Raw genomic sequence first — 26,368 nt, 5'->3', positions numbered from 1 at the left:
TAGCCCGGGAAGAATAAACGCCAGCGGGTCCTGGGCCAGCGTGATGGATGCACGTGTCACAGGCGGGAGGAAAGACAGTTGGGCTCAGAAAAAGGGGCTGCCACGCCCCGGCCCCTGCAAGGGCTCAGCCCCAGGAGGCAGGGCACGCATTGTTAGTTGCCAAGGAGCGGAGTAGGGCTGTCCCTCAGGTCACCGCGCGCCCTGGCACCCCGGCAGTCCTGCGCGCCCTCGCGGAGCAGTAACGCGCTTTGCTCTCTGTGTTGCAGTTCAGCAGGAGCGCAGACGCCCCCGCGTACCAGCAGGGCCAGAACCAGCTCTATAACGTAAGTCAGTCTCGCCCCAGACCCTCCGGAAAGGAAGGGCAGTCCCCTCCTCGGACCTAGGGAACATGCCCTCCAGAGTCTCGGGTTTAAGTCTGGTCCCCAGCTATCACCTCTGCGACCCGGCTGCAACTTGTTTAACCTCAGTTGTCTAACCCGTAAATCAGGTGTAGTAATTGTACCTGTCTCAAAGGGCGCCATAAAGATTACATGCTTTAATGGCTTGATGCGTGGAAAGAGCTTAGTATAGTGCCTGCCATTAGTGAGCCCCCAAGCCATCAGCAATTTGCAAAGTCTAGAGACAGGTAGAGAAGGCGTGTATTAGAATCTTCCCAGAGGAGGGGAAAGCGATTTCACACTCCCTGTGCAATGGGACTGTGGTGGAATTGACTACCACCTCTGAGCCCCAGCTTCTCTATTTGCTCACAAGAATGTTGTTCCTTATCCCGTTGGACTGATTGGCATATAGTTCTTGGTGACCTTTGGGGATCCCATCCACCGTCATCTTAATGCGTGTTCTCTGAGAGGTCCTCTGGGATGATGGTCTCCAGATAGACCAGTTACCATCCCCTCCCCAGCCCCTGCCCCTCTTTTTGTGAGCCACCCCAGAGAGGGAAACCATACTCTCCAGACCAGCTGGCCCCATCCTTCTGAGGTTCCTCTGTCCTGTGTCTGACACTTTCTTGTCTGTTGTAGGAGCTCAATCTAGGACGAAGAGAGGAGTACGATGTTTTGGACAAGAGACGCGGCGGGGACCCTGAGATGGGGGGAAAGCCGGTAGGGGTTCCTCTATCTTCCTGTGTGTTCCTGCATGTGTGGTGGGGTTCAGCCCAGGCTACAGGGGAGGGTTCCTCAGCTCACTCTGCAACCAGACTCGACCCTCACGTGTGGGCCCGGGACAAGAGAAGAGATGGAGACCCACTCGCTCCCCCAACCTGTTCCTTCCTCCTTGGCTCCATTCTGCATCTCAAGGGGCCACATCCCTGGAAGTGGTACCCACTGCTCATGTCTAAGCTCTACCCATTTCCCCTCAAACTGCTCCTTGGCCATCCTGAGATGCACACATGGTGGCACCATCTGCCCCAAGAGGACAGACCTGGTGAAGAGGTCCATACAGGAAGGGCCCAAGACCACTGGATAACCCACGTATAGTTGGGGTATGGTCCCTGGGGGGCTCTGATCTTTTGGCTTTGTAGACACTATACCCTGTGGGTAGGGGAGCGGCTGGATGAGACCACAGTAAGGTAGGGTCCTCTTTGTTTTTTCTCCTTCATTCTGATTCCCTTCCTTCCTTATTTCCTTCCTTATTTCCTTCCTTCCTTCCTTCCTTCCTTCCTTCCTTCCTTCCTTCCTTCCTTCCTTCTTTCCTTCCTTCCTCTGTCTTTCTCTATTTGTTTTATATTGACAAATTATAGTTCTACATATTTATGGGGTACGAAGTATTGTTATGATTTTTGAATATCATGTGAAATGATTAAATTAAGCTAATTAACATATTTATCACTTCAAATATTTAACTTTTTTGTGATGAGAACATTAGCAATTTACTCTTAGAGATATTAAAATGTATAATACTCACGTATTAGCTATATTCAGCATGTTGTGCTGCTGATCTAAAAATAAATTACTCTTCCTATCTAATTGAGGCTTTGTACCCTGTGACTATCATCTCCCCATTCCCCATCCCCCATTCCCCAGCTTCTGGTAAACATCATGCTACTTATCCATGCTTCTGTGAGTTAAACTGTTTTAGATTCCACATATAGGTGAGAACATGCAGTGTTTGTCTTTCTGTGCCTGGCTGATTTCACTTAGCATAATGGTCTCTAGATCCATCCATGTTAGAGTGAATGACAGAATTTCTTCCTTTTTAAAAGCTGAATAGTATTCTGTTGTGTGTATGTTCTACAGTCTCTTTATCTGTTCATTCTTTGACGGACACTTAGGTTGATTCTGTAACTTGGTTATTTTTTTGTTTGTTTGTTTTTTGTTTTTTTTGATGGCGTTTCACTTTTGTTGCCCAGGCTGTAGTGCAATGGCGCAATCTTAGTTCACCACAACCTCCACCTCCTGGGTTCAAGCAATTCTGCCTCAGCCTCCTGAGTAGCTGGGATTACAGGCATGCACCACCACGCTTGACTAATTTTGTGGTTTTTTAGTAGAGATGGGTTTCTCCATGTTGGTCAGGCTGGTATTGAACTTTCGACCTCAAGTGATCCACCCGCCTCAGCCAACCAAAGTGCTGGGATTCCAGGTGTGAGCCACCACACCTGGCCTTGTTTATTGTTAATAGTGCTACAATCAACATGGGAGTATAGACATTTCTTCAACAAACAGACTTCAGATCTTTTGGGTCAATACTCAGAAGTGTGATTGTTGGGTCATATGGTAGTTCTATTTTTAGATTTTGAGGAGCCTCAATGCTGTTTTCCATAATGGTTGTATTAATTTTCATTTCCATCAAGAGTGTTCAAGGGTTTCCTTTTCTCTCTATCATCATCAACTATTGTTGTCTTTTGTCTTTTTGGTAATACCCATCTTAACAGGTATGAGGTGATCTCATTGTGGTTTTACCTTTTATCTCCCTAATGGTTAGTGATGTTAAGCATTTTTTCATGGATCTCTTACCCATTTTTATGTCTTCTTTTGAGAAATGTCTATTCACCTATGATTTATTATTAATACGAAGTTTTACAGTTCCAGGTCTTGTGTTTAAGTCTTTAATCCATTTTGAGTTGATTTTTGTATATGGTGTGAGGTAAGGTCCAATTTCATTCTTTTGCATGTGGATATCCAGTTTTTCCCATACCGTTTATTGAAGAGACCATTCATTTCCCACTGTATATTCTTGGCATCTTTTGCTAATTGCTCGGCTGGGACCTATGTTACTATATTGAATAGAAGTAGTGAGTGTGAGCATCTTTGTCTTGTTTCAGATCTTAGAAGAAAGAGAGGAAAGGCTTCAGCTTTTCCCTGCTGAGTGTGGTGTTAGCTGTGGATTGATCGTATGTGGCCTTTATTGTGTGGAGGCGCATTCCTTCTATATCTAATTTGTTGAGAGTTTTTAGCATGAAAGGAAGTTAAATTTTGTCAAATGCTTTTCCTGCATCTAGTGAGATGATCATGATTTTTGTTCTTCATTCTGTTAATGTGGTGTATCATGTTTATTGATTTCATTTGTTGAACCATCCTTGCACCCCAGGGATAAATCCCACTTGACTACAGTGAATGATCCTTTTAATGTGTTGTTAAATTTGGATTGTTAGGGTCCTCTTAAGAGCAGGTCTCAGGACAAAGGCCAGGACTGTCTTGGTGGAAGGGCAGTGCTGCCAGATGCTGACAGTGATCACACCTGTCCATCTAGCCCCTGTCCAGGCTGAGCCCTGTGCTGGTTGTGTTGTTGCTAGAGTGAATGGGCAGTAGAGAGGCTTGATTTCATTGACCACTCCTCACCCCCACTATCCAATCTTATCTTGCCTCCTCTCCTCTTGTCTGGACTAGGAGGGTGTGGGGAGGGCACCTCTCAGTAGGACCTCACTACCAGTGGCTGGCCCTGCTCCAAATGATGGTATGTGACACCTTTTGTCTTCAGTCAAAAGTCCCACTTGTCAGCTTGTGATGTGTGTGGTGTTCTGTCTGCAAAAGGACAATCTGCAGGCGTCCCCATGGCCTGCCCTGGGCAATGCTAGGGTTGGGTGGGCCCCTCTGGGAGAGCAAAGTGTATATCCAACTGCGGGTAACCAAGTATGAGCCATGTAGTGCCATGAGGGCTCCAGCAGTGGCCTAGGCAAGGCTTGGGTAGCACAGGGAGGAGAGAGGCAGAGGGCAGAGCCCCAGGGAGCTGCGGTCAGGGGGCAGGATGGGGTTTGCTGTAATTTCATGGCTTGGGTTTGTGTTTCTCTCCCTCTAACGTTTTCCCTTTGTCTTTCCTAGCAGAGAAGGAAGAACCCCCAGGAAGGCCTGTACAATGTGAGTAGAGGAGACCTCACATTTGACTTTGGAAAGTTGGAGGAAGGACTGGAGGAGGGCTCCAGAGGAAGGGCTGGAGGAAGGGCTGGAGGAGAGGCTGGAGGCCGGAGGAGGAGGGCTCCGGAGGAAGGGCTGGAGGAAGGGCTGGAGGAGGAGGGCTCCGGAGGAAGGGCTAGAGGAAGGGCTAGAGGAAGGGCTGGAGGAGGGCTCCAGAGGAAGGGCTGGAGGAAGGGCTGGAGGAGGGCTCTAGAGGAAGGCAGTTGCTCCACACTCTGTGGTCTTTGTCCAGACCTTCCCTTCTTGGGTCGAGTAATGTCTCACCTGCTTGCGGCCTGCAGGAGCACCTGCTTCTAGGAGGCCTCCTTAGCTAAAAAGTGCCGAGTAATCTCCCTTCCCTCCCTCCCAGACCGCTTCTGCTGGATTTCCCACGTTGATCAGCCTGGGGTGTAGGGAGACACAGCAAGGTCAAGCTAGGCAAGGACAAGGTGGCTGGCCCCTTCGAGGGGCTCCTGTTCTGAGTGCTGAAGTCTTCTGAGTGTCCGCCCTTAAATAGGAAAGTCAACCTCACACTCCTGGGTGTGACCCTGAACCCTGATTGTCGATCTGGGTTGCCATGCAGGACACCCTTGCTGGTGGCAGCCTCCTGTTAGGGAGATGCCTGCCCACTCCTCTCGCGGGGAGGGAGGGTTGATCCACAGCCCGTTTGTCTGTGTAAAGAGACAACTTGCTCAGATAAATGATTCTGGGGCTCCAGGTGAGCCCTTGTTTTGCCCAGTCTCCATGTCTTTGTCTAGAGCTCCACATCCTATCTTTTTGAGCCTAACTTAGCTCCTCAGCTCAGTGCAGAGAGCTGACAGCTCAGAGGAGACTCCAAAGGGCTGAGGACAAGGTGGGTAGGCTGGAGCTGGTTGTGGGCAGAGAAGTTTGTGTGCATAAAGTTTGGAGCCTTGATTGTGGGAGCCCTCCCTCCCTGCCACTGCTGCCAACTTGGGGATCAAGAAGCTTCCTCTTGTAGGGGAGCCTGCTGCTTTCTGCATTGGTTGGTAAAAATCAGTGTTCCATGCCCTGTTCTGCAGGCACTGCAGAAAGATAAGATGGCGGAGGCCTACAGTGAGATTGGGATGAAAGGCGAGGTGAGTGTTGCTGTTTCTTAATTCCCAAGGGAGTTCCTCGTGGCCCTCCAGACATGCCTGCTGCAGGCCCCCTTTCCCATCCACTTCTCATCCCAGCGGCAAACGCCCATGTGGTGGCCATCAGAGGTGAAGGTGAACCTGGCAGTCACCCAGTTGGGCACAACATAAGAACTAAGGAAGGGCTGATGCTCTTTCAGGACTGAAAACCAAATCTAGATTCTATGACAGCCTAGGCTTTGCAAGAGCAGGTCCATTTTAATAATAGAAAGCATCGAGTGCTTAATATGTGCTGCCATATTCAGTGCGCAGGACCACAGGTCCCAGGGCAACATGAAAATGTGGGACCCTCTTGTTCATCAACAATTAAGGATTTCAAAATGGTGAGAGTGAAGCATTGACGTCTTCCAAGCAGGGGTTCTCTGTAGTTTTATTTAATTCCCACAACAACCCAATGAGAAACATGTGCCCTGCGAGGCACAAGGAGGCAGAAGACCTTACCCAAGGTCTCCTCGCTGGTAAAGGGGGGCGTGTGAGTGAACTGACTATGCCAGAGCTCATAACTGCTCAAAACAGCTGCTTGTCAGTGAGCAAAAATGACTAGCCAAGAACTTTAAGAGCTGAAGGGAAGCCCATTTATCCAAGCAGTGGGCAGCACAGGTCCTGTGGGCCCCGGACCTCAGGAATCTGATGTCTGTGAGGACCTGACTGGGGTGGAGCAAACCCAAGCCCCATCGTGGCCAGGCCTCACCTTACTCTGCAGAGATGAAGGTCTGAGGATCCTTCTGTCTCAGGGACAGGGGTGCTGCTGGGAGACAGTTACCTCTGACTTCCTGGGTACCTTGGAAGGGGCCCTTGAGCAGAAATGCCACTACTGACTGCCTGACTTTCTAATCCTTTTCTCATTTCACTCCCAAAGAACCAGCGCCGGAGGGGCAAGGGGCACGATGGCCTTTACCAGGTAGGAGCTGCCGGCGTCCCTTCTGCGGAAGGGGCACCACCTGACAAAGGGCAAGATCAAGGCCCCCACATTTTGTCTGCTGGTGGGCAACAACTGGGCAGGGCAAGCCCAGGGCACCCATTTAGGCCAGTGGCAATGCCACTGCCAATAAGTCCCTAGAGCACAGCTGGGACTCAGCCATTCAAGCGAATTACTTGGCTCCAACCATGCCTTGCTTGGCCATGGCAGATAGAGCAGCAGCTGTCCAGAGGGTATGCGGCCTCCCTGCAGGTGCAGATGGAGGCAAAGGACCACACGAGTGATTATCCTGCCTCTTTGGGTTCTTGCAGAACCCTCACTCTGTGTCATTTCCTTAGGCCTTGTAAGATGAGAGGTTGGCTGGGAAGACTGAAGGAAAAAAAGCTAAGAAAAATGGCAGCTTCAAAAAGAAAATGTTATGTAGTTAGGTGCCTGGTTTTTGCAAATCAGTGCAGGCAATTATGTAAACTAAGCACGGTCTACTTCTCTCAAATACGATCCCCAGCAGGTTGTCATTTCTCTCCTTCTGGCTCCCATGGGCTGTTCACAGCTCACTCTTCTGACTCCAGTGTCAGCCCAGCTTGCCTGAGTTGAGTGATATCAAAATGGCCCCAGAAACTTACCTGTGTGTGGCTGCTGTTGATCCGTCTCCTTCCTGGCCCCCGGACCAGGGGGACACGCATTCCAGCAGGTTTGGGGCCAGCCTTGTGGGCCTGTTCCTGACCAAGAAAATACTAGAATCACTGGGCCTGGGAGGGAGGCTTGCAGAGGGCTGAGGCCAAGGAGTCCCTCTTCTCCCTGTGACAAGTCCAGGGAGACAAGTCCTTTGGGCCCAGGTATCAGGGACAGCAGATTCTCTGGAGCAGGCCTGGGCCCTTCCCCCTGAATCCTGCCCAGTATGGGAGGTGGGAGACTCCTTTCTCTTAGGTCCAACAGGAAGTTGGCGGTGCCCAAGCACTGTAAGGCACAGCATTTGAGGAGCTGAGAAGAGGGGTGAGGATTTAGCCGGAAAGGAGTTGCTGCAGGGACGTTCCCGGCAGGGCACAGAACCCATCTACCAACGAAGCTGTTGCAGCCAAGGCTCCCGCCCGTGGGGTCAGGGGGATTTTTCCTGGGCCTCTGGAGGCTGCGTGGGTGGTCACGGGGCTGTGCTGCAGAGACACCTGTTGGCCTCCGGGTTGGCTCCTGCCCACACAGGTTACTGACCCACTTTTGTTTTCTGACTTGCTTTCACCAGGGGCTCAGTACAGCCACCAAGGACACCTACGACGCCCTTCACATGCAGACCCTGCCCCCTCGCTAACAGCCAGGGGATTTCACCACTCAAAGGCCAGACCTGCAGACGCCCAGATTATGAGACACAGGATAAAGCATTTACAACCCGGTTCACTCATCTTCTCAGCCACTGAAGTATTCCCTTTTATGTACAGGATGCTTTGGTCATATTTAGCTCCAAACCGTCACACACAGACTGTTGTCCCTGCACTTTTTAAGGGAGTGTGCCCCCAGGGCTTACGGCCCTGGCCTTGGGCCCTCTGGTTTGCCAGTGGTGTAGGTAGACCTGTCTCCTGGCGGTTCCTCGTTCTCCCTGGGAGGCTGGCACGCTGCCTCTCACAGCTGAGTTGTTGAGTCTGTTTTGTAAAGTCCCCAGAGAAAGCGCAGATGCTAGCACATGTCCTAATGTCTGTATCATTCTGTCAGTGTCTGAGTGGCTTCACTCCTGCTGTAAATTTGGCTTCTGTTGTCACCTTCACCTCCTTTCAAGGTAACTGTACTGGGCCATGTTGCACCTCCCTGGTGAGAGGGCCGGGCAGAGGGGCAGATGGAAAGGAGCCTAGGCCAGGTGCACCCAGGGAGCTGCATGGGCATGGGAAGGTGGGCGGGCAGGGCAGGGTCCGCCAGGGCCTGCGAGGGTAGCGGGAGCCTCCCTGCCTTGGGCCTCTGTGCCGCACCATTGAACTGTACCACGTGCTATGGGGGCCAGAAGATGAACAGACTGACCTTGATGAGCTGTGCACAAAGTGGCATAAAAAACAGTGTGGTTACACGTGTGAATAAAGTGCCAGGGAGCAAGAGGAGGCCCTTGATTCACCTCACACTTCCAGTGAATGACAAAATCATCATTGTGAAGGCCTCGCAGGAAGACCCAACACATGGGACCTGTAACTGCCCAGCGGACAGTGGCAGGACAGGAAAAACCCCAGTCAATGTACGAGGACACTGCTGTGTCATTACATGCCACAGGCCATGGATGGAAAGCGCTCTCTGCTCTGCTTTTTTTCTACTGTTTTAATTTATACTGGCATGCTAAAGCCTTCCTATTTTGCATAATAAATGCTTCAGTGAAAATGCAGCTTTATTCTAAGCTTTATTTCAGCAGTCAGGCTTCTAATGGCAATTCAGCCATCAGTAAATCAGCAGGTTGCCTTTGAGGGAGGAGGGGAGCAGAACTGCTGATTCTCAGGAGAGAACAGGACAGTTCCTGGGAACCAGCACATGAGCGCAGGTGCATCCTGCGGCCTGGAATGCCGCCCATGTGGGTGGTGTCGCACAGGGCAAGTGGGCCGGGCGTCCAGGCTGGGTGGCTGTGCCTTAGAGAGAGTGGGCCTCGGTGCAATAAGATGTGCCAGGATGGCCCCAGAACCAGAGAGGGCTATGGGAAAGGAGCCCTGCAGCATGGCCCCAGCTTGTCGGGTGCAGGAAAACAAGCACGAGAGACCGGCCTGGCACTCAGGCATTGGAATAGGCAGTGTGTGAGCAGAAGGTGTCCGGAAGTTATGCACAGCAGCTGACACCACAGTGCAGAATGTCTCAGTGCACAGGGTTTGAGGGAGGGATGGAGGACAACAAGTCTTTTAGGTGTTTCCCTCAACAAAAGGTGGCCCCGTTCCTAGCAGTATTTCCTCTAACTGCAGTGGCTGTATCTAAGGCCCCAATTCAACAAGCCCACCAACTCATATTGTGTGAAGACTGAAATCTGTACCTTGACTTTTTCAAAAAAGAAATCCAAGACCATGACTGTTAAACGTCCCTGAAAATCTGGGATTCCAACAGGAGCCAAGCATATCATCGCTAGGCATATTTAACAATTCACAGGCAACTCATAAAGAGAAGCCATTGGATTTGTAACAGCCTCAGGGGAATTCTGCTACTCACTGGGCTTTTAAAACTGAAGTCTGGTTCATCTATTAGTGAAAGAGAGTGCCACTCACACCGAGGGCTTGTGCTACACCAAGTTTCAAGGTCAGCTGACTTATACATACAGGCTTTGTGACCTGGATGGCTGGTTTGAAAAAAGTGAGTTGACCCAATTCTGTCAAGAATATGTCTCAGTCTGGGCATGGTGGCTCATGCCTGTAATCCCAGCACTTTGTGAGGCTGAGGAAGGAGGAACCTTTGAGCCCGGGAGTTTGAGACCAGCCTCAGCAACACAGGAGAACCCTGTCTCTAGAAAAAAATACAGTCGGGCATGGTGGCATGTGCATGTGTTCCTCACTACTCAGGGTGCTGAAGCTACAGGATCGCTTGAGCCCAGGAGGTCAAGGCTGCAGTGAGCCGAAATCTAGCCTGGGTAACAGAGGGAGACCCTATCTCAAAAAAAAAAAAAAAAAAAAAAAAAAAAATATATATATATATATACACACACACACACACACACACACATATATATATACACACACACACACATATAAATATTTTTAATAACATATGTCTAAAGAGGCAAGGAGAAAAGCTGGCACTGGGCAGTGAGCTGTGGTGCTACAACGAACCTGGGGTGGGGGCCATATGAGGCTACATGCAAGGTAACCACACAGACAGCAAGCTGGGGGGAGAACTGAGATGTGCTCACAGAAGCAGGGCTGAGAAACCAGCTTCTGAGAGAGCAAAGCCCTGAATCCGATGGGAGAGTGGCTAGCCCTGGAACTGCCAGGCTTCCTGCCTTTCCTGAGGTCTGGCAATGCCTTCTCCACAGCACAACTGCACTCCCTCCATCCGAAAACACTGTTGGTTATTGATGTATCAACTTATTTCAAGAGGAAAATCCCTAAATATCCATCGTAAGATGTAGATCTGTTTCATGGGTTAAAATGTGAAGATGTGGTTAGAATCAACGAAATACGGAATTTTCCTTATATTGAGGAAACACATATATATATAAAGATGGAAGCTTTCAATATTTTTCAGACTTTTATTCAAATGTCACTAAACTCAGAGATAAGATATGAATATTTCTGATTGCTTTTCTTCCTAGGGTTTAATTCGAGGTCATTCTTGGAATAAGATCCAAGGTTACTAGTTTACAAGGTTCCTATAAACAGAGAAATACTCAAAGCTGCAAAGCCTGGCTTGGCAGAGAAAAAAGGGCAGATGACCAATTTAGGCTAAGAGGACAACTTCCGGGGTGATTTAAAGCCTTGCCATCTGGCCAGCTGTTAAGCCACAGGCCTCAATCTGTCCAGGAATAACCTGTGATGTGTTTTGGTTGCTTGGTGCTGGACATTTCAGTTGTTGATCAACAACTACTTTTGTGAACTCATGACTAAGTCCTAACACTGGATTTCCTGTTAACTTCAACCTGGGTCTTGGGGAGAGATATAAGTCCCTCCAAAAAGAAAAGAGTAAGGGCAGATATTATTCACATCCTGCCATAGATAATTCAGCTTTGTATACAAACCTGGAAATGGGTTAGAATTTAACCACTTCTTCAAAAAGAACGACAGGGTAACAGAATCTCATCAGTGGTTTATCCTCATGCCTTAGGAGATGACAAATGAGTTGTGCTTGCTAAGTCTTTGTTAGTGAGCACGACACTATCTCAAAAACAAGATTTCTGTTAAAAACTGGACATTATTTTAAGAAAATAACTCTACAAGCTGAAATGTAAGCCATATATCTAAGGAATGGAATGGAAAAATATAAATTCTATGATAAAGGAGCAGGGAGAAAAGGACCCATCATTTGTCTTCCCATTTTGATCCCTTTCCAGGAGAGTGAGCACATCTTGCGACAACAGCTCTCCACATCATCTAATTCAAGAACGCCCGTCAGATGGCCAGCACGTGATAGACAACTTTCCCAGGTTCTTCAGTAAGCTGAAGCCATCTCTCTGTGGGGAATTCATTTTAAAATTCAAACTTTCCTTTTCATGAAATGAACTGTAGTAAGACACTAAATGTTAAGTAGTATTTATAAGTCTGAAAAAGCTAAGTTGTACAACCTCCAACAGGAGGAGGACCAGATGCCAAGTTCAGGGTTACCTTCCTTCGGAGGACCCCCCTCCCGCCGCCGCCACCCACCCAATGAATGTTCAGGACTTGGCAAGAAATGCTAGAGGGGCAGTGCAGTTTCAACAATAAATTTGGAAAAAGTTGAGTTTGGTCCCAGTTCTGCAGTCAAATACACAGTGAGATGGAGCTTTGAAGAGCTCCCTTGCAAGATCAGTCACGGGCCTGCATGTTTGATCACACAAAGTACTTGGGCCTGAAGGAGACTACTGCTACTCAGGGTCCCACGAAACCACACTGAGGGTCTGGCAGGGAGAAATGCAGTGGCCACAGCTCCCCCTGGAGTGCAGGAGGAAGGGTGGAGCGCGGCAGGAACCACGGTGCTTGTGGTGATTCTGGGGTTCCTGAGAGCACTTGGAAAACATAATTTGGAAACTGAATTACGCAGAGTCTGAGAATGTGTATGTGAAGCATCCAGAATACCAACACAGCAATTTCAAAGAAACTCCAACAATGTGAAAACACTTGGAAAATGGTTTAATGATGTTTTACAACAGAAATGAACTGTACAGTTACAGTAAGTTTAATATATATATAAAAAATTACAGCAGACAAATGCATCTACACAAAATCTACCATTTCATTCTGATTCACTGTCACCTACACAATCTCTCCCGAGCCTACAGCCCCTGCAGGCAGCCCTAGGAGGGGGAATCATCTAAAGGGCACTTTGAGAGAGACAGCACCGCTCATATTCCCCACCACCTCCTCAGGCCTCAGGAGGCATCAGCTAATTTCCCCAAAATGTAAAGTTGCCTGTGTTTCAGGTTTTCAAAACCAAGAAAACGTGTGTCTCCCAGGGGCACAGATAACAAGGTCCAGCACGCAAGTTATCAGCTGATTCTTAGAAAATATTCCTATCAGAGGGGAAATATTTGGCTAACAGGCGCTCTGGGGCAGTAAGGCTACACAATAGCCACCCAGAGTGCAGAGTTATCTAAGAGAAATGTAGAAGGACTCTAATAAACCACCTCAGAATTGTCACTGCCTCATTAAAGCTGCTGGACAATTTTGGAAAGAATCATTTACACCACATCTTAAGTTTCCACAAAGAAGAACTCAAACTCACATTTTAAAGTACATAAAACAAAAAGTTCTAGGAGGCCAAGGGGCCAATTCCCCTTGTGCCCCTCCCTTGACAACAGTGGACAAACACCCCTGAATTAATAATTAAGACAAAAAAGGAAGAAAATAAAAAGTGAGTTAAGATATTGAAAGAGAGAAAGAAAACATCTTTAGAAAAACACGATCACTGTCTCTTTGAAAGAAAACAAAATCCCAGTCGGGAACAGCAATGAGGAATATGCAATCTAAATTGACACCAGGTGGGAGATTATTATTGAATATTATGTACACTCAGAACTTTTTTCATTTTCTTTTTTATTATGAACACCTAGGCAGTGAAAACTGTTATGTTAATACATACATAGACACACCCAAAACATACAAAAATACTATTATTTCAAACTACTAAGAATAGGACAGTTCAATTATTTTCATGCTATGACTTTAAGAGCATTACACTGAAACAAACAAGAAGTTAAACGACATTTTTTTCTTTTAATATCCCAGAAATATACCAAAATATACATCTAAGCTTTGGAATTACTGAGGTTAGACTAATGCAAGTGCTGGGTAATCGTACTTAATACACGAGTCTAAGGTTCTGCAGGAAAGAAATTATCTTTGGTATCTGCATCAGGCTAATATTATTAACATTTGGATTTTGCTTTGGGATAGAGCTTGTATGACCCAAGAACCAAGTACCCCCCTCCCCCAGTCAACTGAGATTAAAAAGATCCATGTAAAAAGTTCCTTCATTTGCAATCCCCCCACCCCCCAAGTTAAAAAGTCACAGGCATCTACCTAGCACAAAAGGTTGTGAAGTACAATGCATAGTTGCACAGTGGCGCTGCAAAAAGGAAACAAAACTACAAGAAAGAGAAATGAAAAGCTTGATAATCTTTCTGCATGTTTTCTCACAAACAGGACAGCCACTTCCAAGCAGTTCCAGTACAGGAAAAGAGAAAAAAGGCTCAGAAGGGCACCTTGGCGTGCATTCGCCCAGCCCCAGAGGTTAAAGCACCCAGCAGAGCAGCCAATCGTGCGCCAGTGTCTTCAACGTCCCCCACTCTGTGGAGTCCTCGGGCCAGTCCAGCAGCAGCTCCCACCCTCCCTAGGCCCTGTGCTAAGTCCCCATAGTGACCCTGGTTGGTGTAGGGTGGCTGATGGTGGTGATGGGGTTTTTTGACTTTTGTTTTGGAAAATCTGAAATGCCAATTTGTTTCAGGGCATGCTCACAAGTTTGTGAGGGCCAAAGCCACGGGCACGTACCTGTGCTGGACCCTGGAAGGTGGAAAACAGCTTGCCTGCCCTTTCTGATCTGGTCAGAGCGTCCTCCCGCCCCGCTTTCCCTGGCCTCACTCTTCTAAGTGCCAGGACACCACAGACTGGACTGATGCTGAAGACTTCCCTTTTCTTTGGTTCTTTTGTTTGTTTTGAGTTTATACAATCATTAAGAAATCTTTGGTTTTGGCTGGAAATTTAAAAAACAAAACAAAACAAAACAAAACAAAGAAACCACCCTCCCCTGGCTTATAGCAGCAGTATCATGACCTGGCTAAGCTTTTTGTCAGCATTAGGGGTGGGAATTGAAGGTTGGGAACTACATTCAAAGAAAAGGTGAAAGGGCTGGGGATGCAGCTTCTAGAGAGCCCATTGGATATAAGATTGTCAAATAATAATAATATTAATAATAATAATAAACTTAAATATTTGGATATTTTTGGTCATGTCAAAGGAAAAAAAGTGAAATGTGTATGCAGCAGTCAGCTTAAAGGAGCCTTTGGTGTCTTCCCTTCTACCCAAAGTCCTGAAGAGAAACAGAACCCTGAGGCCTCAGAGGAGAAGGGGTTGGCCTCTACCCCACCAAGGAAAAGGCAAGTACAGAAGTTGATGTGTGGCCAGCTGTCAGAAACACAGGGTGGGTTAGGGGTGTGGATAGCTGGCCAGCCCCTAAAGGCAGGGTGGCAGGGAAAGTAGATGTTAAGAGACCTGTGAAGACCCCTTGCAACAAAAAGGAATAGAAGATTGCAATTTGCCCTCAGTTTGCAGTAGCTTTTAAGCAGCAACATTCAGAGGCTTTAGGGGGTCCCACCCTAGGCTACAGGTCCCATGATGCTATAGGCCAGAGTTTAACATGACTGAGAGGAGGGAGGGCAGACTTGGCAACTCTGTAGGGTTTCGAGAAAGTTAAAGCAAGTCACTCGGTCACGAGTTAGAAATGAGGTATACAACAGCTCCTGGACTTCTGGTGGGTAGAACAGCCCACGCTTACTCACCTAGCCTTCACTACTACCACAGATGAGGGGATGGAAGTACAGACTAATGTGGGAGGAGAGCGTTTCCTGCGGAGTGAGAGCTCCCGCGGACTGAGCAATGCACACGTGGCCACGCATGCAGAGGTAAGCAGCTGGAAGTCTTTCTTTCCCGACCTGACCTTAGGGAAGATACACTATTTATGTTGTCAAAAGCCAATGTTATAATATGATTGCAAAATCTTAGGCTCCCTGCACCAGCCTGTTCCATGTTCTCCAACTGTTTGCAGTTTTAAACTTATTCAGGCTGGCACTAGTCCATTCTGCTCTTACAAAGTGTGTGCCTTCTGCAGACTCACGCAGGAATGGAACCAAGGACATGGCATCCCCGACTGCCTACAACCACAGTCTTTTGTAGCAGACACTGTCATTTTAGCTTCTGAAAGTGCATTTCATTTCTTCCTATGCTTTTAGACCATGAGACTCATTAAGGCTGGGTGGGAGCACCAAGTATTTTCTCTACTTGGCTCTGTCCTTTTTCATTTGAAAGAGATCCCAATCTTAAGAAACTCAAGTGTGTGGATGTCTCATTTTATACACAGCGCTGTATCCAGCTGTCTGCCTGCAGATTTTGGGATACAATGTTTGAGAACTCAATGCCACAGTCAATTTATGAAAGAAGCCTTAAGCCGCTCTTGTGAGGAGGCTGTGGCTAACTTATACAAAGATGAACAAGTACACAAAGAAAATGGGAAAACTTTGCAGCAGTCCTCAATGTTTGTTTTTTACAGTAAATTAGTTTCGGGGTCTTAACTTTTTGACAGTGTCCTGGGTTTAAACCAGGTGGCCCTGGGTGGTGGAGCCCTGTGCAGGGTGGGCAGATACAGGGACACAGAAACAATCATAAATCACATCTTCTCTCCCAGGCCCAACAGACCTTTGTTTCTGTGCTCAAAGCGGTATTCCATTACACACACCTTATTTTCCCAGAACTTCTGTTTCAAGTGCTCTAATCTTCAACATCCCTATTACCTACTTATAAACCTATCTAGCACTTTGAAAAGTCATACAATATTAATACCACCTTTACATAATGTCAGAACAATAAGATTATTAGCAAAGCTTTCATGAAGTTCTGCAACCTGATCATTTTTGATGCAATATTCAGACAGCGATATATTTCTTTACCCTCTCCCCTTTTCTGTGTCCTACCAATAGTACACCGAAACAATGAACTACTTGGCTCCCTAGAGCCCGTATATAAAAACATTTTGGAACAAAACATTTACAGGAGAGTAAGGGAAGATCTTTTGGTTTTCTACATAATCCTGTTCTTGAAAATTCTTATCTTTTACAGGAGACAGATGGAGATACCACATTTAAATATTGTCTGAACTCATATAGGCTATACTGGTTCTATTTAAAAGTATTAGATAAAGGGAAATAATGAAAAAATTCTACCCCTATCTTTTGCCCTCCCCAAATTTCTCAGCAATTCCAAGAACATCACTGCTACACTGAGCAATGATCCATCTTTACAGAGCCAGCAGAGCAAAACAAAATAAATCTCTCTTCCAAAGCCAGGACAACCAAGAAGACTTCCTTCAAAAGGCAGGGGACTGGGAAAAGGGGAAAAGGGAAGGAAAGAGATAAAGTAAAGCTTTTCCAAATTTTGGCTTTTTGCTCCTATTCCCTCTGCCTGTTTTGAAAACTTAAGGATAAGCAATGACATTAGCAGTGTCTTTGGTATCTAAACCAAATCCCACTTAAGTTCTGTGAGATCATTTATTTAAAAAAATAGCCTTTCTGGAGATACAGTCTATATTGAAACTCAGGGAGCCAAGAAAGTTTGTCCCAGAGTGTGGGCAGAAAGGCCTTGTAATTTTTTCTAAGCCAGCATCATTTCTCATTCACGTTCCCACCAAGAATAATTCTCTCCTCAATCCCACCAATCAATCTTTAAGGGTCACACTTTATATCACAGGGGTGAGGTGGGCAGGTTAGCTTTCAACTTCTTGGTTTGCTTTTTATCCTGTTTGTGTTTTTAGTCTAGACAGAACTAGCCTTGGTATGAGAAAAGTAAGGTTTTAAAATGTTGTGGTATTAGCACAACATTCAGTAACATGACAGAGGGCAACACAAATAACCTGTTTCACTTTAACCTTCCTAGATTTAAGACACATCAATCACTCACCTCTTGTCTCCAAATTAATTGGTGCATATCTATTTCTGCCTCTATTTCTCAACTGCACATCCAGGCATTCATACATTCATCCTTTGCCTATGCTTTTGCTATGTACAGAGGTAATGAATCATTAAGAGAGGTTGGCAGGGTCTGGGGGGCATGGGCAACAATAGGAAGGGATGTAAATGCACCCTCAGGGTCCCTGAACCTACTGGACACCCCATATGTTATCTGCATGCCACCACACACCGCTGCAGATCAGACCACAGAGAGGCCAAAGCCAATCACAGGGAAAATCAAGTTTCCTTTGGCAAGACAGATATAAGAAAACACACACACACACACGAGCAACGTTTTCCTTCTAACATAATCAACTTCTCCTCTTCCCCCACCCAACCCTCCCTAACCCTATAAATTGTAACCTATAAACAGGATCCCAAATACATACAGCATCAATCATGTTTTTCGATCATAATAAACATTAGTTCGACTAAATGCTACAGCTAGAATTACTTCCACTATTTATAAAGTTTTTTCTTTTATTTGTTTGGTTTTTAGTTTAAAACCAGTTTTGCAACAATGCTAAGCTATTCTGAGGTATTTTATGAAGGTGCCAGAAGCTAGCTGTTACCCAAATTAAGGTACCACCATTCAACGAGAAAAAGAAGGGAAGGAAAGGAGATCCAGATGACATAATCAACATAAAATTCACTCACATTTACTGCTTTTAGCTAAGGCCAAGAGTAGAAGGGCCAAAACAAGGAACGACTTAATGAATAAGGTTAGAAGAAAACTACAAAAAAAATTATTATTTTTTTAAAGCTACAGTTCACAAACCATATAGAAAACCGGGCACAAACTAGACGACTCTGAGAAAAAATATATTCCCTGCCCTCCCAGTGGAATCCTTTCAAATACCTTACTGGAAATCTCAGGGGTGTCCTATTTATATTTAATCTCTTTGGATTAAGAAATGGATGACTGGCCTTTATGATGAAAGCAATTTATTTATCCTATTCCTATCCAAGTTTACATTTGTATTGTGTACACCATCCATGCAAACCTATATAATAGCTGATCTTAGTTATTCTTCTTACAGAAATAGCAAAGAAGGATTTTTCCCTTCACTTCTTGAAAGTGAAGTTTGTAAACGCTCAGAAAGATTTACCATTTTGTCATCCTCAAAATGTTGTAAAACTGAAAATGATATCAAATAGCCAGGACTATGAACAGCATCACACATTAAATGCTTTCCACACACACATAAAAGCAAACTCATATCAGTTATGAGCAAATTAACCCATCAATTCTTGTCTACTTTGGAAAATTTTAAATTTTGCATCCTTAGTATTTTTCTACCATTAGTATTAATCATCTTTTAATGTTTTCAACTCTAATAAACAAACTTTAAGCTCATCAAGTTTAGATGCTGATTAATGAGAAAATATTTGGCCAAGCTCTCCAAATGAATTGCTGGGGCCCTTCCTCAAACTGCAGACTGGTCTTCGGAAGAGCCCCCAAGAGCCAGGCCAGAGTCACCTGTCAGCGTGAATTCTCTGCCTCCTCCTTGCTACCACACCCTACACTCAGTGATAGGGGGAGTCAGTGATACTAGTGACTTCTCCCTGGCAGGGCTTCTCCTTTCTTGGGAAGAAACAAAAACAAGAGGCTTTTCCTTTGTCTTCCTGTCTCAATGACCTTATCTTTTTTCTTGGTCAAGAATGTTTCGTGAGGATGACCTGGTTTGGGAACAGCTTTAGACTAAGAACAGAGAGTTCTATAAGCCAAGCGTTTATTCTACACTAATTGCAATGTATAATATCAGGATTTATCACTTTAAAAATTGACATGAGGATGGGCGCGGTGGCTCACGCCTGTTATCCCAGCACTTTGGGAGGCCGAGGCGGGCGGATCACCTGAGGTCAGGAGTTCAAAACCAGCCTGGCCAACATAGTGAAACCCTGTCTCTACTAAAAATACAAAAATTAGCCAGGTGCGGTGGTGGGTGCTTGTAATCCCAGCTACTTGGGAGGCTGAGGCAGGAGAATCGCTTGAACCCAGGAGGCAGAGGTTGCAGTGAGCCAAGATTGTGCCATTGCACTCCAGCCTAGGCAACAAAGACCTCCCCGCCAAAAAAAATTGACATGAATTCCCTATATTTGCCAATGTATCGGATTTTTCCAGCAAGTTAAAAAGAAAACTTTTTAATGTTAAAGATTCGGCTGAATTTAAATATTGTGTCAAGCAAATATCTGTGCTTCTGGATAATACAGACAAGGTTTCCCTTATCTTCCCAAATAAATGAGGGATAATGGAAGAAAATAACATTAAAGAGGTATAGTTGTGCTTTTTTTCCCCCAACAATGAATGAGAGATGTACAACAAATTGGCAAGATGATCTCACTAAGAATCTTTAATCTTATCTTCCCTTTTTTAAACAAAAAAGATTTATTTCTTACAGTGCTAGCATTAAGTATAAATAGGTATGATTCTGCACAAAATGAAAGTTGGATTCCTTTGGTTCCATTTCTTGGGTAACAAGTTGAATAAATTGGGATAGTATTGATCTTTCTGATAACAAATAAAAGGACATGTGAATTATATCAGTTAATGGATATACACAATGTTTTTCTTAATTCTAAAATGCTGCCTATAGAACTTCAGAAACACTTAAATACAGCACTCATTTTTTCTTAGAACAACATAGTAATATTGTTCCTGCGAGAAGCCCTTTTTTAGGTCTTTCTGCTCTGTTATTCAGATGTATACAGGGTATAAATAAAATTTATGACCAAATTGCACCACTTGTGATAAGCAGGATTCACACAATTACATTCACCACTCCTTAGGGAGGACCCATTACCATGGGCATATATAGTATTCACTATAAATGCATTTAGAATAGTCTTTGGCTTAGTATGTGCTAACCAAATTCAGAAATATAAAATAAAATTTGCATAACCATTAAGGGGAAAAAAAGAATAATACAATGAATTGTGATGACCTATCTGGCCTTTCTTCTTTGAAATGCAGAAACTCCACCAAACACCTCTTTTTGGTCAAATGGTCCCTGGCCCCCTTTAGTTTCCAGGCTCTCCCATATAAGGTGGCTAAAAGTTAAGTTTGAGTACCTTAGCTCAGAAGATAGTTCATTCAATTCAAAATGCATTTCTTGAGATGATAAAAAGATATACATATAAAGTAAAAAATGACTAAGGTGTTCATGAAGCAATATAAGTAAAGTATCTAGGGATGATGGATAGGGAGTTGATTTCAAACTAAACAACCACCAAAAAGCTATATTAGTGTTTCGTGAGTACATATGTAAATGTACCTTTCATTTCACAACTTACTTTTAAATAAGTAAAAAAAGAGAAAAAATTATATTTTTATCTAAAGATTTATCTTTGCCTGAAGATTATTTCTTCTTTTAAACAGATTTTCTATGCTGGTCTACCCTCATCAAGTGCTTCACATAAAAAAGGCAGAATCCCCTTATCCCAAATTGAGTAGAAAATATAGACAGGGCAGGGAATAAAAGACCATTGTATTGACATTTAAAGCTTAGTATCTTTTCTAATATTAAAGTCTGTTGGTGAGTTTTATTTGGGAAAGGGATCATTTTCTAAACCATACGTGGGGGAAAAGAAAAACCACCCAAACAGTCTTTCCTTGCCCTTTGTCTTACCTCACTGAGCTTGAGTCCCTTGGGACTCCACACTTCCTTTGGTAGCAATTTTGAGAAATTAATGCTGTAACTTCTAATCCAGTATAGTGGGTATCAGCATTTCTCTCCCTGAATCCTTCCGTCTAAGTTTCACCACTCCCAAGGGAGGGACTCATTACTGTGGGCAGCTAGAGCATTACTGATAGCCCTAAAATCATTTGCACAGACTAAAGGTAGAGATGTCAAGTCAGGATAGAAGATTACATTTAACTACAACAGAGAAAAAGTGAATGGAGAGGAGAGAAATTAGTAATTGACATTGTCATTCTATTTACACACCAACCTAATAAACTAGTTAAACATCAAGTTAATGTCTGCCCAGAGGATATTACAATTTACCAACATAAAAGATTAAAAACAAGCAGCAACTTTTATATAAAATTAATAAAGACAAATGAAAAAGAAATTGTCAGTAGCATCTATCTCCTCGATGTGTCTGAACTGCACGTTATCAACTAGTCCATTAGTACAGCAGCTTGCTAAAAATTGACTTTGGTTCAAGCTTAGTTAAAAAACAAAACAAAACAAAACATAAAAAAACACACCACACAAAAAGGGTGAATGGACATTTGTTAGTTTCCCTGCTTGCAGTTCACTGATTTTGGAAGGATTTTAGGGAAGGTGAAGGGTAAGAGGAGGAAATTTAGGGGTGGTAATTAAATATTTGTGAAATAAAACAAGATAGAAAAAAACTAAAACAAAAATTTAAAAGGGGACTAAAATGTTTCTGACCTTTTAACAGACTGTCTCCCACTTGAATCACACAAAAGTACACAATGTGTCTGTATTTACCGCCTTTCTGGACAATGGTAAAGAGAGACAAGTACACAGAATCCAAGCTCCCTTGTGGACACAAACAAAAGCAATCAGAATAAAAATCACCTGTAAGTTCTCTCTACATCCCCAGCTCGAAAGGGAGAAAAAGTGCAGTCTTGGGACCACCAGAGATTTAAGCAAGCACCCACAGCCACCAAATGGGAACCTTTAACTCCAATAAGAAGGGGAACTTAGATGAGCTGCACTGCAGTGATCCAGTCTTTTGGAAAATTTTTTGGTAAAGATGGCATAATAACAGTACATTGACAAAAAGGGGAATTTAATCTCCAAGTTATCCTTATTCCTCTTCATCCACTTTCACAAGCTCTTCCTTTTCAATGGGCTCATTTATATAGTCTAGAAACACCCTGAAAATAATTACAGGAGCTAATTACTTTCTACATTGAATAAAGAGATGTGTATTGCCATTTAGACCTACCTAGCAGGAGCATCACGAACAAACCAAGGAGACACTTAAGGTGTGTGCAAAGTTCCTGCTCAAAGTCCTTCTTCAAAGGTTCTACAGATCCCAGCCCGGCTAATAAGTGCCTCCTTTAGTCAGAGAACCAAGAAGAATCTCAGGGTTAGAGGAATTTATAAGCCATCCAGTGGAAAGGAAGTCTGTGGCTCTCCAGAGGAAAAGGTGGTAACCTTACACTCTTCTCATCACACCTCTTTTGTATATATTATCAATGGAAAATAGTCTAGTAGAATTCCTTTAGAAAATAAAAGACGGGAAAAGTTTCCCAATTTCAATAAGTCAGTTTTTTTTCTTTGCCAAGTTAAAGTTTGGATGAAAAACTTCCACAAAATGAACAAACAAACAAACACACCAACAGTAGGAGCATTTTTCAGGAGATAAGAAATCAGGAGAACCACCAAGTCAGGTGTCTGCAGTAGTCTTTGCTCTTCAGAACCAAATCCTGCCCTGCAACATGTACAGCTGTTCCCATTGAAAGTAGCAGAAAGCAGCACTGTTGCACCACAGGATCTGGGCCTCAGGGTCATTCAATGATTTGGGGGTGAGTGAGAGCTACAGTTCAGCAGGAATTCCTTCCTACACAAAAGTGCTCCAAAGGCACCACCTGATGTGGGGAGGGGAAGGGGCGTGTGTGGAATGGGAGTGTTTGCACACACTGCCTTCAGCTTCTGCACCAAGCCTCTTGCATAAGTGGCAAAAGAAAATAATTTTCTAGCACCTCTGTAAGAGTCATCAAGGATAAGGAAACCAGCAAGAACATTCCCCGCAGTTAAGAACAGAAGTCTCCCCTTACCCCAAAACCCTCCCTCCCCACAGTGTGGGAGCTCACTGAAATAGGATCCAGGAGCAAGAGATAATAAACATGTCCAAACTATATATATATATATAAAACAATAACAACAACAATAATAATAGAGATACAGTAATACAGGCCTGCCTAAATTGTACCAGTTAAGAAAGGAACCCCCAACACAATTGATACGATTATAAACACCTTGTTATGACTTAATGGCCTGTACAACAGACCCATAAAAATGATTTTTTTAAGAAAAAAAGAAATTTAGACAAACAAGAAATCCCCTTCCTATACTGGAATTGGTAACCCACCTTAACTTGTCATCATGACTGCTGGAAATGATAAGTAGTCCTTTCACTTATTTTTGTTTGTTTTTGATTTTTTGTTTCTTTTTTTTTTTTAATTTTTGGTTAGAAAGTTCTCCAATCCATGAAGCAATCCTGAAAAGACAGTGTTTTATTACAAAATTAGGCAAATGTCCCATCTCCATCCTTTCTTTCTTTTTCTGGTGTGTGTGTGTGTGTGTGTGTGGTTTTTTTTTTCCTCCCTTCTCTCCTTTGCCCTCACAACACGGCGAGAGGAAGCCAATCACATTTTTCAGTTTATTAACCTGGCTGGCAGTCCAATCACACTGCAGAGTGAAAAAGGCTTCTGGCCGCCCAGCTCCGCCCAGCTCACTGTGCCTTGGAGGCGGTGGTGGTGGTGGATGCAGCCCCGCTGGCAGAGGCCACTGTGAAGAGAGAGTTCTGGATGGACTCAGCGGAGGTGGAGGTGGCATGAAGGCTGGCTACAGGTGCAGAGTTCCCTGCAGAGGCTGCGGCGGCAGAGACCAAGCTAACAGGGTTGCTGGTGAGCAGAGAGAGGTTCTGAGGGTTCAGGAACAGAGGGGCAGTCACGATGTTGGGGGCTCCTCCCGCATTGGCAAATACCAGGTTCCCAGTTGCATCAAGTGATGTTATTGGAAGAGAGCCACCAGAAGCAAGAGCTACAGACAAAAACCCCCAAAACAGGCAGGAATGAGAACATTAACATCATCCTGGAGAAGCCAAATAACACACCAAAAGTCTATCATTTTCCTACAACTCACTAGGAAAAAGTGTAGCCCTTTTTCCTTAAACGCAGTGCTACACTGATACCAATTGTAGTTTATTTATAATTTTGAAGAGCCTGAAAGACTGAAATGTCTAATTTAATGGGCACGAGCAGGGGCAGAAGACAGTTAATAACTGTCTAATGAATTAGTCACGTTTCCGTGTTGAAATCACCAGTTTATTTCATTTACCTAGACATTTTTGATAAATCCAATAATTTTGTCTTTAATGAAGACTGCTGATTTTAAACTACCTCTGTTCAAAAGACAAACTAGCTACAGTGATTAAAACATTAACAATAGGAGGTGAGTGGTGGGCCTGCCTCCTGTTAGATCAGTAGCGGCATCAGATTCTCACAGAGCAAAATCGGAAGTGGAAACGGTGCCATCCAGAAACCACCCCACCGTACTGTGGCTGTGGAAAAATTGTCTTCCATAAAACCCGTCCCTGGTGCCAAAACGGTTGGGGACCACTGCTTTATATTACGATACACAAGATGAAAACCATCTTGCAAAAAGGCTTTAGTTCTAAAATAAATTATGTATCACCAAATAAAGGAAAAGGTATAATTAATTTCTCACTTCCTGAGGCTAAACATTTGATTTCTATGACTTGTGCAAAGGAGAATGATGAATCTATTATAGCAGGAAATCAGACATAATGATGTAGGTGGCCACATGTAGGTGATCTAAGGCTAGGATGTGCTTTAATGGGTGAGAAATTTTCTATGATGCTGTTGCCTCCCCCAAAGAAGACATCATCAAAATTTTATTTAAAATAATTGAGACTCTAATTTAATATCTCAACCTGTTGTCTGGCAACATTCCTAAATCTCCCTACCCATATAACCTCACTCCTACATGTAGATTTGAGGGATTTTCTAACGGCATTACACATTTGGTTGATTTCTTACATAAAATATAGCTGAAGGGAATGCCTCTGACTTTGGCCTTGTTCATACAAATAGTACAAAACAGTGAGACTTAGTGCAGCTGGAAGTTTTTCTGAGATTCCAAACTTAGGGTCATAGACTAGTTCCAGATCTTTTCAGAGTGTCAATCATGCCCTGGGGAAGATATTTTGCCTTTGTAGGATCCCCACAGCACAGAAACATTCAATAAAGCAGAGGAAAAAGTGATTTATCACAAATTCTACTGCAAAAAAAAAAAATATTACTATATAACCAAAGCTTTAGAGCTAACCAATTCAGGTATGATTTAGTCAATCAGAAAGTCAATATAATGTAAGGTAATCAAGGCCATGGTGTGGTTTTGTCTGTAATTAACATTGTCTAGTACACTGTCAGAGACATCACCTGTGAAATATTAATCTTAATTTAGGTTGGCTAATAGCTATTTTTGGCCCTGAGAACTCTCATTTACGCACAAACCACGTTTTTTTTTTTTTTTAAGAAACAGGGTCTCACTGTGTTGCCCAAGCTGGGGTGCAATGGTTATTCACAGGCATGATCATGGCACACTGCAGTCTTGAACTCATGGCCTCAAGTGATCCCCTGCCTCAGCCTCTCATCAAAACTATTTTAAGAAAAAAAATTCTAATTCATTAGTGATGTCTCTCAGATTGTCTCCCTGCATCACATAACAGTAAACATTTTTAGACAGAAAGCTTAGGTACTAAACAAGTGGAACCCTTCACTATATGGAATGAATATTGCCCTGGGTAACATGCTAAAAGGTAAAAGGAACCCAGCTGAACTTGGAAAAGAGACATTATAATCCAAGAGAATATATGTTCTACACTAATGGTGATATAAAAAGAGCAGAACCTAATGAGAATTAAAAGCACTCCTGAGGTCCACCTCATGTGTTCCAGTGTTCATTCATCATAGGACTTTCCCATGCACAGCTTTCTCAGGAATGGGGATGGGGACTGGAGAGTCTTACTTGGTCAAGTTTGCCTTGAGATGGGTTTTGGATTAATACTTCGGATAAACTTATCAGGGGAAAAAAATCTGGCTTCAAGTCTATTCACATAAGATCAGTATCAGCATAAAAGTTCTGGTTTCTTACCATATACCAAACTAAGTATATTTCCTGCTTTTACTCACATACTAACACCTGTACTTTTCTTACAAAGCTTTTTAATGAGGACATTTTCTTAGTTCTCAACAACACGTTAGTCAGCATTTGACTATCTTTCCCATCACTTTTACCTCTAGCAAAGCAGACTTCCTCCATCTCTCTGTGTCTCTCTCTCAAGCGCGCACACACACACACACACGTGTACATGTGTGCATGCCACCAAAGAAAGA

General features: G+C 44.1%; 2 protein-coding genes across 7 annotated transcripts in view; one reads left to right on the top strand and one right to left on the bottom strand.

The window, feature by feature from the left end:
* The window catches only part of CD247 (CD247 molecule), a 90,178-nt gene extending 81,427 nt beyond the window's left edge, over positions 1-8,751 (top strand). The window contains exons 5-8 of one of the 5 annotated variants that reach the window (XM_011979907.1): positions 4,257-4,289; positions 5,366-5,422; positions 6,345-6,380; positions 7,636-8,751. In XM_011979907.1, coding sequence (XP_011835297.1) covers positions 4,257-4,289; positions 5,366-5,422; positions 6,345-6,380; positions 7,636-7,701 — 192 coding nt within the window. In that variant the 3' untranslated portion in view covers positions 7,702-8,751. Of the gene's footprint in view, positions 1-4,253; positions 4,882-5,365; positions 5,423-6,344; positions 7,207-7,635 lie in introns of those variants that run through there. The other 4 variants (XM_011979906.1, XM_011979909.1, XM_011979905.1 and 1 more) reach the window with 4 other exon arrangements.
* A 3,388-nt stretch (positions 8,752-12,139) lies between these two features.
* The window catches only part of POU2F1 (POU class 2 homeobox 1), a 174,161-nt gene continuing 159,932 nt past the window's right edge, over positions 12,140-26,368 (bottom strand). The window contains exon 16 of one of the 2 annotated variants that reach the window (XM_011979901.1): positions 12,140-23,990. In XM_011979901.1, the coding sequence (XP_011835291.1) occupies positions 23,680-23,990 (311 nt within the window). In that variant the 3' untranslated portion in view covers positions 12,140-23,679. The remainder of the gene's footprint in view (positions 23,991-26,368) is intronic. The other variant, XM_011979902.1, reaches the window with a different exon arrangement.

This window comes from Mandrillus leucophaeus, unplaced genomic scaffold (genome assembly GCF_000951045.1).
Source record: "Mandrillus leucophaeus isolate KB7577 unplaced genomic scaffold, Mleu.le_1.0 Scaffold207, whole genome shotgun sequence".
Classification (NCBI taxonomy): Eukaryota; Metazoa; Chordata; class Mammalia; order Primates; family Cercopithecidae; genus Mandrillus; species Mandrillus leucophaeus.
Note: the sequence above shows the minus strand (reverse complement) of the source record. Positions and strands in the feature narration are given on the sequence as shown.